Raw genomic sequence first — 15,696 nt, 5'->3', positions numbered from 1 at the left:
GCTCAGGGAATTAGATTGGGAAATGAGACACTTAAAATAGTAGATGAGTTTTGCTATTTGTGGAGCAAAATAACTGAGGATGGTCGAAGTAGAGAGGGTATAAAACAGACTGGCAATGGAAAAGAAAGCGTTTCTGAAGAAGAGAAATTTGACAGCCTCAAATATAGATTTAAAAGTCAGGAAGTCTTTCCTGGAAGTATTTGTATGGAGTGTAGCCATTTATGAAAGTGAAACTTGGGCGATAAATAGTTTAGACAAGAAAAGACTGGCAGCTTTCAAAAGATGGTGCTACAGAAGAATGCTGAAGATTAGATGGGAAGATCACATAACTAATGAGGAGGTACTGAATACAATTGGGGAGAAGATGAATTTGTGGCACAACTTGACTATAACTTGGCTAGAAGTTGGTAGGACATGTTCTGAGGCATCAAGGGATCACAAATTTAGCGTTGGCGGGCAGTGTGGAAGGTAAAAATCGTAGAGGGAGAAGAGATGAATAGACTAAGCAGATTCAGAAGGATGTAGGTTGCAGTAGTTACTAGGAGAGTAAGAAGCTTGCACAGGATAGCATGAAGAGGTTCATCAAACCAGTCTCTGGACTGAAGACCACAACAACATGCTTTCCTTCAACTAGATTGCTACAGCTTGGTTGGAGATGGTTTCTAGTGAAAAAGGCACTAAACTGTGCCAGCATCACTTTGATATTCAAGGGAAGCAGCATATGTGACTGTGTCTTATGAATCACTTGGGGCATCACTGTGCAGTAAAAACATCCTCTCAGATCCCATGATACTTCATCATGACAATTTCTTGTAACCTTGTTAAGACATTTTGTTGGTATATTCCTGTGATAGTTTGCTCCTTATAAACATAATCTATATGCACCAAAGCATGGCAATCCCAAAAAACACTCAGCATCACATTGCCCCCAATGGCTGTGACTGCCTTCTTTGTCAGTGGTGTAGCCACATATTTCTATTTTGTTCCTCTGTCTCGGGGTCGGAGTGATACAATCAGTACTTGTCCATGGTGATGAGGCAGTTAAAGAAACTTTACTGGCCTGACACAGCTGCAACGTTTTTGCTGCTGTCTATGTATGTTTGGGAGGATTTTTGAATGGGTTTCACAGCAGTGGTGGAACCCAGTGGGTGACAATCTACCATTTTAAAACTGTTGTTCAAGATATTGAAAACTGATTGATGGAAGATTTTTCCATTATCACTTGATTACGAGATGTCAGTCTTTGAACACCAGAGCCTCCAGTTCTCTTCTGGTTCCTGGTTCTTCACAGAGATATGGTCTGCTACTTCTTTCTTCATCATTCAGACTTGTTTAACCACATTGAAAGTGTCTGAGCTACCTAACCATTGCTCCATAAGATAGTGTATCATTTTTGTACACCTCCACCAATGCAGCAAGGATCGTTGCATTGTTTTCCCCCTTTAAATGCAGAAAATAAAATACCACACAATACTCACTTTATCAGTGGGCGGTGCCCTTTTGTGTTGGCTCTTCTAGCAGCGTGCTACAGTACATTGGTGCAGTGATTTTAATGGCTACTGGGACTTCAGACATGAACCTCCAAACAAAAAATTACTTAGGTAACTTTTTTTATATCAGTAACACTTTATGACAGTCCCTTGCAGCTAACACACACCTTTGACCCTTGGATCTACATATTCAGTTAACTTGTAAGAGTGGCCAGTGATATACATTTTGAATTTTATTTAAAACTGATTAAGCAATCTGTGAATTACCTTCACACATTCTGTTTCTTATTTAATTTTAGACAGGAGATTAATGAATACCCATTGCATCAGAGTACATGAACGTCATTCTGACTCATGTACAATGCACCAAAGTCTACATGAAAATTGTTTTTGTGTCTGGTATGGTGGTTGTGTAGGTCACACTTCAGCTGAAAATGAAACAAAAACTATAAAGAAGTAAATGTATTGGAAGTGAGAGATAGAATTCCAAGACCTATAAAAAGCTTCCTCCAAAATGTATGGTTATTTGCTTTACATAATATTCTCACTACTTGCTTCTATTGAATAAATATTTTATTTACTTTATGTGCTCTACCTCAAAAATAATTCCACAACACAAGAAATCAAAATATGGAAAATAAACCAACACATTTGTCTTTATGAAAATACACTTGCACTGGTATAATGTTCAACAGCATTTATTGTTTATTTCACAAAATTGATTTTGGCTGTTACCCCATCATCAGGTACATAACTTTGTACCTGATGATGACTTAACAGCCAGAAATTGGTTTGGTTGGTTGGGTTGTTTGGGGTAAGAGACCAAACAGCAAGGTCATCGGTCTCATCGGATTAGGGAAGGACGGGGAAGGAAGTCTGCCATGCCCTTTCAAAGGAACCATCCTCGCATCTGCCTAGAGCGATTTAGGGAAATCACAGAAAACCTAAACCAGGATGGCCGAACGCGGGATTGAACCAACGTCCCCCCCGAATGTGAGTCCAGTGTGCTAACCACTGTGCCACCTCGCTCGGTGAAACTGGTTTGGGAAACTGGTGTTGTGCGTGTTTCCGTTCAAAACGTATACAACATTCTACCAGGAACTGATGGAACAGTCAATCAGTGCAATTGCCTTTAGGTAAACAAAATGAGATGTCCTCATAATGGCAAGACATGCTGGCTTAACCTAGTTTATTTAAGCTTTCACTATTTTGTTATCCAACTGCACACCACTGAATTTTAGAAAATGTATACGATAAATAAGTCTATCTCTGGTACCAATAGATCATTACTGCATGTTTGAAACAACATAGTATTAATCTGCGAGATTAAGACAGACTGTTAGCTGCAAACCAGTTGCATGTCTCTTCAGTAATCATCTGAGCTGTGCCTGGCAAGTCTGTGTTAAGGCACATGCTTAGTTTGCTTGTTTCATAAGCAAACAGAATAGTTTTTGAAATGCCCTTTAAAAATATTGAAAGACCACTTATGCAGATTAAGAACATGAGTGCACACAGTGCCATTTTTTGTGGGACCTAACATCATGTTTCCCATTTCTGTTGTAATTTTGTGCCTGCTACATTGTGTGCCAATGTGACTTTTTGCTTTTTGTTACAAAAATGACTCAATCCATTCAAGAGGAGATGCCACGAATGCCATGCCACTTTGATTTACCTAGTACAATTTTGTGATCTACATGATCAAAGAGTTTGACTATCATAGTTCATAAGCGAAGTAATGGTGCTAAACTGTTCGCTTTGAGCGTGTGCCCATTACACATGTTGTACAAATGGAGATGTCTTAATTACTGATGACGCCTTTGGCATAATTGTTTTATTATTCTCCATTGCATGATGTAATTTTAGAAGTTTTACTTCTGATGAAGGTATATTTATATGTACCGAAACCTTGGTCAAGAATTTTAATAAAAAATTTTATCCTGCAACTGTTCTGGCTGTCATCCTTTTATTGTGTTGTTATTTTCTAACCTGGAATTCCCATTGTTTAACTCTGTGAGTACCAGTCATTTCTGACGAAGCCACCATTTTATTACCAGTGCCTTTAATATGAAACCATCAATGCCATTGGAAGACAGAGACATCTAGTGGTAGAGTGAGTTACTTCTACAAATGTAGTGCATTGTAACTGCTACTTATAGCATTCAAAGCAACAGGAGTGTGTGACATGCTAGTCTTTTTTTCCATACTGAGATCACTGACAGTGAAAATAAGTACATTTGAAGTTATTGTAACGTAAATCGGAGTCTAGAAAAAATGCAAATTTGCTTTCAATTACACCACATGAAATGACAAGTGGCTGAAAACTGTATAACCTAGTGGCTCCAAGGCGAAAAAACATCCTTCAAACTATTGATTGTGTACTTTTCACACACCTTCCCCTTTTTATTGTCTGCTTATTATGATGATACAGGTCACTTTTCTGAAAAAAAAAAAATCTTGAAATTATATTTATTTTCATATTGCAGAGAGTTGAAGGGTTAATAATGTTGCTGATTGTTATAAATGAAAAGCACAAATTTATGGATGTTCTAATTTTTTTATTTTCATTTATAGTTTGTATAGTTTTTCTACAAAGCACATACAGAAGAATCACTTTATATGATTCCAAACTGATTTTACCTTATACTTTGATTGCATAATTTTTCCACTATGGTGCACATGTACTGCTGTTTTAATAACCAACAGGAAGATCTTAAAATACTGAGGGTAATGGAGTTTCAACTAGCAGATATGACTTGTTCACTGAATGAGGTGAAGCTATTTTTTCCTAATACAAAATACCTTAACCCCATGAATTATCAATAACTTATCCCCATTTTGAGACTCCTGAAGCTTTACATTTATATACACTGGTGTGCAAAACTTGAGGATGAAAGTAATTTATGCATGTGATACCACTGCGAAGTAACGCAGCTCGATGAAACTCGATGAAACTTTGACTATACATAGATGACGACGACGACGACGATGATGACGACAATGACGTTTGTTTCACGGGGGGAGGGGGGTGCACTCAAGTGCTTGGTCATCAGCACCCGTACAAAGTCCCAATTTTTACGCAGTCCAATTTCTACACAATCCAATCTAGCCTCAGTCACGAATGATGATGAGGATGAAATAATGATGACAACACCCAGTCCCCAGGCAGAGAAAATCCCCAACCCAGCCAGGAATCGAACTCAGGACCCCGTTATCCAAGGACAACAACGCAAGCCACTAGACCACGAACTGCAGACTGACTATACATAGAAAGAATTGCTGCAGTACAATACGGAACATAATCGAAAGAAACACAGAATGAGACACAGAGAAATGACACTTTTTATTCAAAAACACTGAAGTAACCGCGATTTATGAAGGCATTGCAAACAGCAGATACGTTTCTTAATAGGGTGTGTAATCACCATGGACGTCAGTGCCTGCTCTGCAATGTACTCCCAGGCTGATCACAAGGTTAATAAGTTCTTTTTGGGAGGGCATTCTATTTCTCCACCAGCAGTCAAAAATGCTCGATGGTTGTTGGTGGATGCAGGTGTGCTGCAATGTGTGTCCCAAATGCATCTCATACATGCCTGATGGGATTTAAGTTGGGAGGAACGGACAGGCCAGTCCGTTCACCGAATATCCTCTCATTCCAAGAGATTCACAACATGCACTATTCGATGTGGTCACTCATTGCCATCCATAAATATAAAGTAAGGGCCAGATGCACTCTGAAAAGAATGTGCAAGGGGAAGGTGTACACTGTCACAAGACATTGAATGGTGAATGTACTGTGTTCAAAAATTTGGAGGTCATTAAGCCCATGTAACATTATGCCCCTCCCCACCTGAACGCCTCGAACACCAAGACAATCACGTTTGGCAATGTTCTTGAGTACGTTATGGACCTCTTGCAATATGAGGGGATGTCCAGAACCACCATTCAGATTGAATCTGCTCTCATCTGAGAATAGCACACGATCCCATTGCTTGTTTGCCTAGTTCTTATGCTTTCAGCACCAACGCAAAAGGTGCTGCTGATGTGCGGGTATCAATGGAACACAATTTACAGGTCATCGGGCAAAGATGCCTTTGTGGAGTGCATGACTGCATGCCTTCCAGTCCTGATAAATGTGGTTGCAATTGCACCTGCTTTTTGATGCAGGACCCTTCTTTCCTGTTGCAAATTGTAATGGTAATATGTTGCTGTAGTTGACCATGTTTGGCCACATCCTCTCCCTTAGGCAGCAGTGCCTGTGGTTTGGAATGCTTCCCATACACTTTAAACAATGCTGTGAGCAATACCAAACTCCTGGGCTACACTCCATCCTTTCAGTTTCCTGATATTCATGTACTGTCTTTACATATTCCTTCAACTGCCTTCTTTTACAGGGCCAGCCTCATATGACGCTATAGACATGCTGGACCTCATGCCACGTGACATCCAGCTTTTTGTGCATGACTGGGAGACCTCTGTCTACATGCTCCCACACTTCCATCATATTGTTAATATATTATGTTACTTAATCTACCTCATCCTTAAGGTTTCGCAGAGCACAATCTTTGAGAGAACACACCTTCCAGGGTTTGTTGTGCCAAAGGACGCATGCTGTTAAAATTACCCCTTACTACCATGAAGATTGCATCATCTACTTAATAGAGGCTACAGGTCCATTTTTACTGGCCTTCCCCAATAATCACTGCGTAATCTTTACCAAAAACTTCCACATGGGATCTATACAACTGATGACAGTACTGAGTCCTGCACTTTGCTTAAATATACTAATTATTGCTACCCATACAATACCGTGCAAGTCTGACATTCTCTATTGGAAGGATCCTATTAGTCTTTTCAATTCTCTTAAACTTGTGCCTGTCTTTAGACATTTTCGAAAAATGTTGTCTATCAGATATTTTATTTTCCTTTATTGGTCCAGTCATTTTAAATAGCATACTTGAATACTTAATGTGTAACAGAGTATGTATAGTTATAATAGAGGGAAACATTCCACGTAGGAAAAATATATCTAAAAACAAAGATGATGTGACTTACCAAATGAAAGTGCTGGCAGGTCGACAGACACACAAACAAACACAAACATACACACAAAATTCAAGCTTTCGCAACAAACTGTTGCCTCATCAGGAAAGAGGGAAGGAGAGGGAAAGACGAAAGGATGTATGTATAGTTAATTACATGCTGGAATAAACACTACGTGAAAATTTGGCACTGATGAATTCATTTTCATGTCAACATGAATATACAGTGAAAATGTTCAAATAGAAAGACATGAATATATAGGGAAGGAATGGGGAAATTAGTCTTTTCTGACAGATGAACTAGTACCCTGAACTGAACCTGCGTCTTTCAAGGAGAAATGTGGGGGAAATTCTACACTTCCAGAAATGTGAGTACTGTTCAAGAAAAACTTAAAATATACATCTACCAGATCTTCTCCCCAATCTTTCCAAGTTTCTCAGATTATCATGCATACTTTGTTATCCATTATCACTAAGAGAAGGGATGCGACAGAGCAGCTTTGGTATAGTCTCGGAATTAGGTGCATGAAGACACAAGACAACCTTTCAGATTTGAGTCTCAAAAGGTCACAAAGTTTCAATTAATTTCATCTTTCCTAAGTGAAGTTCCATTCTGGAAACAACTCTAACAATACTAAGACATTCTCTGTCATTTCCTTTCTCTCACAAAGGCCTATGCTAGTTCTTCAGGGTGTGCAAATTAGCTTTAGTGGAAGTAGGAACTTGCACATTGGAGTTACACCATGAAATGTGTTCTCCTGGCAATTTATAAGCCTTTGCTGGCTGAAAGTAAAGGTCTAAATTTGAATTCCATTATGGAGCAGTTTAAGCCTTAACTGGTATTGTATGTCTGTTGAACTTTCTGGTGGACATGCCTTCTCTTTCTGCAGTCATTTTGCCTTTTCCCTCCATGTACCTTGCAGTTGGAATGGTGACTTCTTGCAGTGAAAATGGGGTGCCAATCACACTATTTGACCTTCAGTACTTCCATAGCAAAGTTTCTGTGTCATCTTGCATGCGTATGATATAATCAGATGTGTTTATTAACTTTTCCTGTTTATTGCAGCAATTGTGGTGTAATATGTTATGGTTATTATTGGCATTGTCTCATAACTAATTTTCAAAATATACAGCCTGTAAAAGGTCAATTTGAGCATTGAAAATAACTTGAATAGTGAGTGGTTATTCTCAAAGAGTTGTTAAAGTAGATGAACCAAACACCAACATGCATTTGGAAGAAATTAATGAAGTTTTGGACAACAGCGATTCTGATTCAGATTGCATGATAGAAAGTGGTGACGATATGAATTAAAGAACAGGTAATGGATGATGGTGGTGGTAATGAAACAGAGAACACAAAACAGGTGGTGATGATTTGAGTTCAAAATAGTCATAGCACTGTGTTTCCTAATTTTATGGTATGGGAAACTGCTCCCAACAGAGAAAAGCACAACCACCAACTAATATGAGAACAAGACAACATAACACAGTGTATGGAATCTACATTTTACTCCTGACATTTTAAACACTATTCTGCGGTAATCTAAGAATAACAGGGTAAAATAAAACAACTCTCAAAACAACATATATTTTGTACATGATTCTGATGATCTGGAACTGAAACATTTTATGAGCTTACTTATATTCACTGCAATCTCCAACTCTGGCAATGAATCCATCGAATAATCTTTTCTCAGTGGGTGCAACTGGCCATATTTTTTTCACTGTAATATATGTAACAGTTTTTGTTCATATTAACAGCTCTTCTATTTGAGAAACAACATGACAGTGAAATAGAATATGTGACTGCTACAGTGCCATACACTTAAACAGATTTATTGTGAAATGTCAGTAGTATTACTCTCCAGACTGTACTATGTGCACCCATGAAATGCTTGTACCTTTCCGTGGTCGATGTAGAGTTTGGATGTATGTATCAACAAAACAGATGAAATATAGGTAACAACGGATTGTGTGTATGACAGACACCATAACCCAGTACTTATGGAATGCCTGAACTGTGAGACTCCTTGAAATTTAACATCAAAATTGGAATTTATCCTTGAAATTTTCCAGCAAATTTGTTTCTATTTTTGATTCTTGGTTGTTTAAGACTGGTATAGCATATGTTTAGTAATTAAAAGTTTTATTTCTATTGAGAAAAGCAGTTGCTTCCACTTTTTCGTGACATCACTGACTCTTTCTGCATATTTTCTTCTCGATTGTTAATATTACATGTGTTACCTCACTGACATATGTTTCAAACAATATGCTGTAGCTAGCTGAGCTCAATAAACAATTAATAAATAAAGACAAACATTGTACAAATCTGTAATAAATTTCTCGAGTCTGGGAGACACCATGATACCAGTTGTGCTACAAAATCTGTTACCAGTTAAAGAGTTATTCAGTCAATAAGTTTCATTGCTGCAAACATGCCATTGCAGAATAAAATATTTATGCTGACAACCACCTCTAAGCCTGCAACTAAGTCAATATAAGCCAATATTTCTCTCATGCAAACTAGTTGAGCAACACTGAGGAATCGTAATGGGTGATAAACTGCGAGTTGGTCAATGAAGCTTGCTCAGGTGACTGTCTACTGTATGCGAAGCAAAAAAAAAAAAAAAAAAAAAAAATTGGACTCAAGTCCAGTTAATGAATGTGTTTTAATCTGTGGAGAAGACTTATTTCTTTTCACAATCCACTGCTGGATAAAGGTTCATATAGAGATAAAGAATATTATTAAATATGAATGTGCATTACTTTCTGAAAAAGTTACTGTGCAACAATATTTACTTTATGAGTCCAAAAGTGATCACCTACCATACTTTAGCCTACAAAGCACAGTGGTATCACAACATAACTTGACAGGGTACTGGACAAAAGGAGGGAGGGAAAGGGGAATCAGTTTCATTAGGACAACAGATTTTCTTCAATGTTAAACAATAGACAAGACAGCAAATGACAGTGTTATTGCATTGGGTACTACTGGACAGCAAATGAAAATATTATGCAGTTTCAAATAGGATGTTTGGTTGCAAGAACTTTATTGTGTTCTGTATTGTTTCTGAACTGCATCAGACCAAATTAAAAGAATAAACACGATATTTCCATCAGCAATAACCATTTCTAGAACCATACAAATAATAAAATGCACACTAAAATTGTGAAGAATAGAGCAGCTCACAAATTAGAAAAGCTGACTGTGCACTTTAATGAATGCTACATTGACTGCTTTACTGTTGGGCAAATACTAGGAGAAACACTTTGACTGCAGCTGGTATAGCACTGATACAAAGTATTACTTATCTTTACACAATAATTAATTTGGCAGTTTTTTGCTACCTATAGAAGGATATCGTACTGATGTCTCAATGTCACTACAAGATTTTTATGTCTCTAAGAATAATATACCAAGCATTGCAGTCAGCTAGATAAGATCAGTTGATTTCATTCTGGATATTTGGTCAAATATTACTAGCCAAATAGGCTATGTGATTTTTTTTCCAAATCAGACGTATCGCTGAAGTAGAATAAATCCATACCTCACCAAAGTGAAAATCTTATGCGAAGCAATAGATGGTACAATTTTTAAGGGCTACATGAAAACTCAGGTAGACCTACTGTAAAGGTGCCATGCACAATAGTAACAGCAGCGGATATTTCGCGCTTTCTGGTCGGCAGCCGTTTTGAACTGGAAATAGGATACTATTGCAGCAGTTAAAATAGTAATATCCCTCACACACATTACCAATTATATGAAATGGCCAAATAACCTGGAGACAAAAACACACTGAATAATCTGTGTCAAATCAAAACAGCATTTCAAAATTTATTTAAAGCATGGTGTACAATATTACTTCGTGATCAAATACGTAACACTGATTAGTAAACATATATCCTACTTCTAAATATCAATATTCCAAACATCTACATCATTTCAAGGCATGCTGTCTCAGGCATTAAAGATGCGCCACACAAAACTGGCCTTACCAACTTAGTGATGATAATATTTTCCGATTGAAAGTGATAAATAGAGTACGGTAATGATTCGAATTCTCAGATTTAATTGATATCCAGAAATTCATTTACTGCATAGTTACTGCGAAAATATGTAAATTCATTTTCTACCAGCTACAAATAAATTAAATGGTAAGCACACAGGCTTTTTTTTCTGCGAGTCATTAGCCCCTAGGTTTTGGATATTCCCAAAATTTCTAATGAGCAACTACATAATTATTAGAGTGCACGACAATACCTGACATTTGGTCAAACAAAATTATTCGTGAAATCACTCGAACACAAGCTTACCCTCGGCCTCCTGTAACTGTAGCTTATCTCTAAACGGGGATTGCTCCAAATGACTATAGTCTTATATAAGGGAATTTAATACCGCAATAACTCTTATTTTCATAAACACAGTACATAAGGATCTTCACGAGAATGTCTTTGGACTGTCTTGGTTCAGAACATTATCATAATGAAAATGCATACACATTATTGCAGTTTTTTGTGCTGAACGTCATGGTATTCGAGTTGCAGACAGCGCAAAATAATTGATACCTGCAAATAATGACTGGTGCATTTTACGAAAAGAATTTATTTCAAATAACCTACTGTGTGTGACTGCGTGGATTACAAAACGGTGTGGTTAGGCTTCGTGAACGTAATAAAAATCTGAATTCGATAATAGTAGCAGTCAACACTGGCAAGTAGTAGATAAAAATCTATTTTATTAGTGCCTCCTGTTATTTATCTATTCGACTTCGTATCATCTTTGTCATTCACTTAACGATGTATTGCATTATTCTTGTAATTGCTGTATAATTATTTAGTACTAATATAATTTTGTTAATTGTAGAGTATATTTATCTTTTATTATTTTCTTATGCTCTCTAGCATTACTCAATGTTTTTTTAATTATTATTTTTTTAACTTTGACGTCAAGATGTTCAAAGGTGAATAAAACATACAGTAGCGAGGTAAGTAAACGCGACTACATTCCAGTTGTTAATACAGTTTCGACGAACGCCTTGAATAAATCTCTCCGCCTTACATCGAAGAAAAGTAAAACTTCGGTGCAGCCATGAGTTCAAAAGCAAACAAGAATTATTTCTGGTGTAAGTGCTCGGTGTGCGTGCGCAACTGGATTCGCCGTGCACAGTTCGCATTCACAGTTCTTCACTTTTATTTCGCTGGTTGTCGCATGGAATGTCGGGTTTTCATCAGTACACCTATCGGCCCCCAAACATACTATTCATTGACTGTAATGTGGCTGATGGTACGTGTATTTCGCATTTCATGAATCGAATTTTATTGACTTTGTCTCCTTTTATACGTCTTTGACCCAGTCCTTAAAGTGCTTCGCATATGTATCTGTAGGCATAAGAGAACTGTCTAATATAAAGCCGTTATTGAAATTCGAAACAATCACTAAAGATGCGTCCACTTAGTGCCTTCTTAGTGTTCAACTTAGCGCATGGTCATAAATTTCCAAAAGCGCAATCACGCATGCACATTCATGCATGCGTAACTTCCCTGATATGAAGCCCGTGCGTAATGCGCATTGCTACCCGCCATCGGTGAGAAACTTTGCACTTTTTAGCAGACGACAGGCAGCTGAGGCCCACATGTTTTTGATTGTGCAGTATGTTGAGTTTATGCTGTTAAGCGATTAATGTGCAGTAATGCCTGTTGACGCCAAAGGACCCTTGAGTTTTTAGATGATTTTAGACAAAGAAGAAAGTCGAATGGAATACTGTTTGTGAAGATTATTTGAATAAAAAGTCGAGACGTGTTGCCCCGAGCGCCGCGTATTAGGTAAGAAGTATCCGATCATATTCCGCTAAATAATAAGACACGTTGAGTTTCGAAGAAAACAGATAAGAATTCACCAGAAAGTTATGAAAAGTGTATACGAAAACTGTGGACGAATATTTATGCTATGGCGACTTAAAAGTGCAACAACTAAGGAATCTGACATCTGAACAAAAGAAGTGACGAGGTACGTGTAGCTCCTCATTAAACTGCTAAAAATAGGAATGGAGCACACTGATGATGCGAAAAATACGAAACCGAAGAACACAACTTTCGTTCTAGTGGATTCTGGGGTCTGTGAAACTCCCAAATTTGGAGTCCAGAGATGTTAATCTACGTATCATAATTTCATTATTAAATACAAATGACGTATTGAAAGTTAATTTACTTTCACACAACGATTCAGAACATCCCTTAAGAATTTCTGTTTCAGAAATTACTTATTCGTGTTCCGTTGCTCCAGTATAAAATAGAATTGCATGGTTAAGGAACGTGTCATACATGAGAACAATACCTACAGATGCTAATAGATAAAAATTGTAATATGTGTTAGGCATTTCCTCAGTGAATAGAGGTATAAGACAACCAAATAATAAATTATAATTATTCCATATTACAAGTTACAAATTAGAATTGATTTTTTTAAAATGAGGAATAAATAATTCAAACGAGTACATAAGTCACCAGTAAGTAGCTAACAAAATTTTATTGACAGTCTTATCACTGCAGACCCCGGGTAGAAAATCTAAAATCTCGTTGTGATCGTATCCTGAAGTTTGTTGACAAAACATAGTCATCACTTTGTAGTTACAGTACCTCTGTTGCTTATATACTTCTTTACACACAGTCACTTTTACATTTTTTTCTATGTCGCCTTTTCATCACAATGAACACAACACAAGCTCCAAAGCAAAGAAGGGGATTCATAGCAGACTGCTCGCCCAATTAGGCTATGTGTGGACAGGAGAAGACCCATGTCTTCTTTCCACAAATTTTTGTGCATGCCCTCTTATCCCCGTGTGTCTGCGATCGCGCATGACGGAAGATGCATTGTGTGGACATACCTTAACCCAAATGGTTCCAGTTCGAATAACCATAGCATAATGCTAGCCTTTCCTCAGATCATGTTGGTCATCATCAGTAATTTGTGCTCTGCCTTTAGATTTCCTCTTCAGCTACAATTATAATGATATACCAACAAAAAGCGTCAACTGACATGCAGGGTGAGCATTAATAAGACCGAAAAACTACGGGAATGGTTTCCTGGCTGGAAATGAAGGAAAAATGGTCCTATGAACATGTGTCTGGAAATGCGTCGTTCCCATGGTAGATGGCGTTGACGATTGACAGTTCCTATGCCCATGTACCATGTGTTCCTTGTTTGTTGCAGGCTGTATGACTGATGTAGTGTAATGGGAGCAGCTGAATAGTCAGGTGTTCATGTCGGGAACTAGTTGATGTGGTGTTTTTGTACGGCCAAGCTGATGGAAACGATCAGGAGACAACACAGCTATACCAAAACAATTACTGCCACAGATACCAACCACATTACACTACATATCGAGAGCATTTTGGGATTTTCTGTGATCATGGATCCTTTCAGACAGATGAATGCGCAGGGAGGCAGCGCATTGTGTGCACAGCAGATTTAGGGGCCAGGTTGTACAGGATATCGAGATAAATCTTAGTACAAGCTCCCACCAAGTGACCTGCCAACGTGGTATAATCTGAAGTACAATTATGTGTGTCCTGCATGATAACCGTTAATATTCCTATCACTTGCAATCCCATGGAGGCCACTTTGAACATCTGTTATGATGTGGATGCGACGCAACTCTGTACTATGTTCCTGGACAGTTTGCTGTCGATGCATACACACTGTCAATTTCCAGACACATGTTCATGGGACCTTTTCTCCTCCATTTCCAGTCAGGAATCTGGCCTTGCAGTTTGCACCCTATATGCACAAAGTTTTGGGCTAAGGCAAAGGATCAAGTGAGGCGGTGCAATGGTTAGCACACTATACTCACATTCAGGATGATGACAGCTCAAACCCACATCTGGTCATCCTGATTTAGGTTTTCTGTGATTTTCCCAAATCACTTTAGCCAAATGCCAGGATGGTTCCTTCGAAAGGACACAGCTGCTGACTTCCTTCCCCATCCTTCCCTAAGCCGATGGGACTGATGACCTTGCTGTTTGGTCTCCTCCACCGAATCAATCAACCAACCAAGGCTAAGGAGAGCTAGAGCTGCAATACAGTGACAAGTGCACTACTTCCACGCACATCATGTTAACATAAAAGCTGAAACCCTTAAATTCTTTCTTTCTTATGTCAAATGGCAGGTTTTTGTTTTCCAGTGCATCTGTAAAGCGCTGTATGGAATAATTAAAGCAACTTCACCACTTAAAGTTAGTGCCCACATCAATACACATGCTTTATTGCTCATTCCCTCATATTCTCTTTCGTTCACTCCAATGTATTCATAGTTACAAGTCAATGATGGAGTGTACAAGCGAGGCGAGTCCTCCGCTCATTGTGAATGCATATTCGCTTGTGCTCACTTCAGTGTAAATGGGCTTCTTATGCATCCAAATCAAGGCAGGTACACACACAACTATCTTTCTGCACACATCACATCCCCACAGACAGACAGTAGTGTGTAGGCAGAAGATTTGTGCAGATATGAGATGTGTGCAAATCTGAAAATTGAAGATGGTGATATGAGCAAAATTGCTCAAATCTTTCCGTGCATATCACATTTGTTGAAACAAATTGGAGTTGTGGACAGGAGGTAATTCAAAGCTGATGCATGGAAAGTTTTTGAGTCAGCTATTTGTTCAGTTTAGTGCTTCTCATCTTTGCATACACAGTGAATTCTAAAAATATGGATACATGCCAGTGTTCTGGGAGTTCAGTAATGAATTTATTGAAATATATATATAAATCACGCATTTCGAAAATTTAAAAGCAAGGAATACAGCGATAAGGTGGCAGCTGCTTATAATTCTTTAATCAAAGAAATAATAGCAGTTGATCCTGTGGCAAACGCAGTAACTGTAACCATTGGAAAAATTGCGGACTCAAGCCAAAATGCTCGGTTCCATCTGCTTCACACACAGAAATTGCACATTACATCAACCTGTGTAGTGATTATTCTCACTCAGTACTATTCTATGGCATAACCTTTGTGGTGGCAGTTAAATTGATAAAGGACCATCTTGCAGCATGTCCTCAAAAACAAAAACTTTTGGTCTAAACTATGAATTCTTATCTAGAGTTTAGAATGGAGTTATACAAAGGGGTCCAAAAAAAGGTATCCACTGTTTAAAAGTCCATAACTTGC

At 38.0% G+C, this 15,696-nt stretch overlaps 1 protein-coding gene across 7 annotated transcripts in view; it reads right to left on the bottom strand.

Moving 5' to 3' along the window:
- The window catches only part of LOC124776595 (homocysteine S-methyltransferase 1-like), a 134,039-nt gene extending 123,065 nt beyond the window's left edge, over positions 1 to 10,974 (bottom strand). Inside the window, exons 1-2 of one of the 7 annotated variants that reach the window (XM_047251655.1) lie at positions 10,393 to 10,408; positions 10,157 to 10,308 (exon numbers count right to left, since the gene is read on the bottom strand). In XM_047251655.1, the coding sequence (XP_047107611.1) occupies positions 10,157 to 10,280 (124 nt within the window). In that variant the 5' untranslated portion in view covers positions 10,281 to 10,308; positions 10,393 to 10,408. Of the gene's footprint in view, positions 1 to 10,156; positions 10,415 to 10,437; positions 10,483 to 10,790 lie in introns of those variants that run through there. The other 6 variants (XM_047251658.1, XM_047251657.1, XM_047251656.1 and 3 more) reach the window with 6 other exon arrangements.
- Between the last annotated feature and the right edge of the window lie 4,722 nt (positions 10,975 to 15,696).

The sequence above is a fragment of the Schistocerca piceifrons genome, chromosome 2 (genome assembly GCF_021461385.2).
Source record: "Schistocerca piceifrons isolate TAMUIC-IGC-003096 chromosome 2, iqSchPice1.1, whole genome shotgun sequence".
NCBI classification, from domain to species: domain Eukaryota; kingdom Metazoa; phylum Arthropoda; class Insecta; order Orthoptera; family Acrididae; genus Schistocerca; species Schistocerca piceifrons.
The sequence above is the reverse complement of the archived record's forward strand: the minus strand, read 5'-3'. Positions and strand labels throughout refer to the sequence as shown.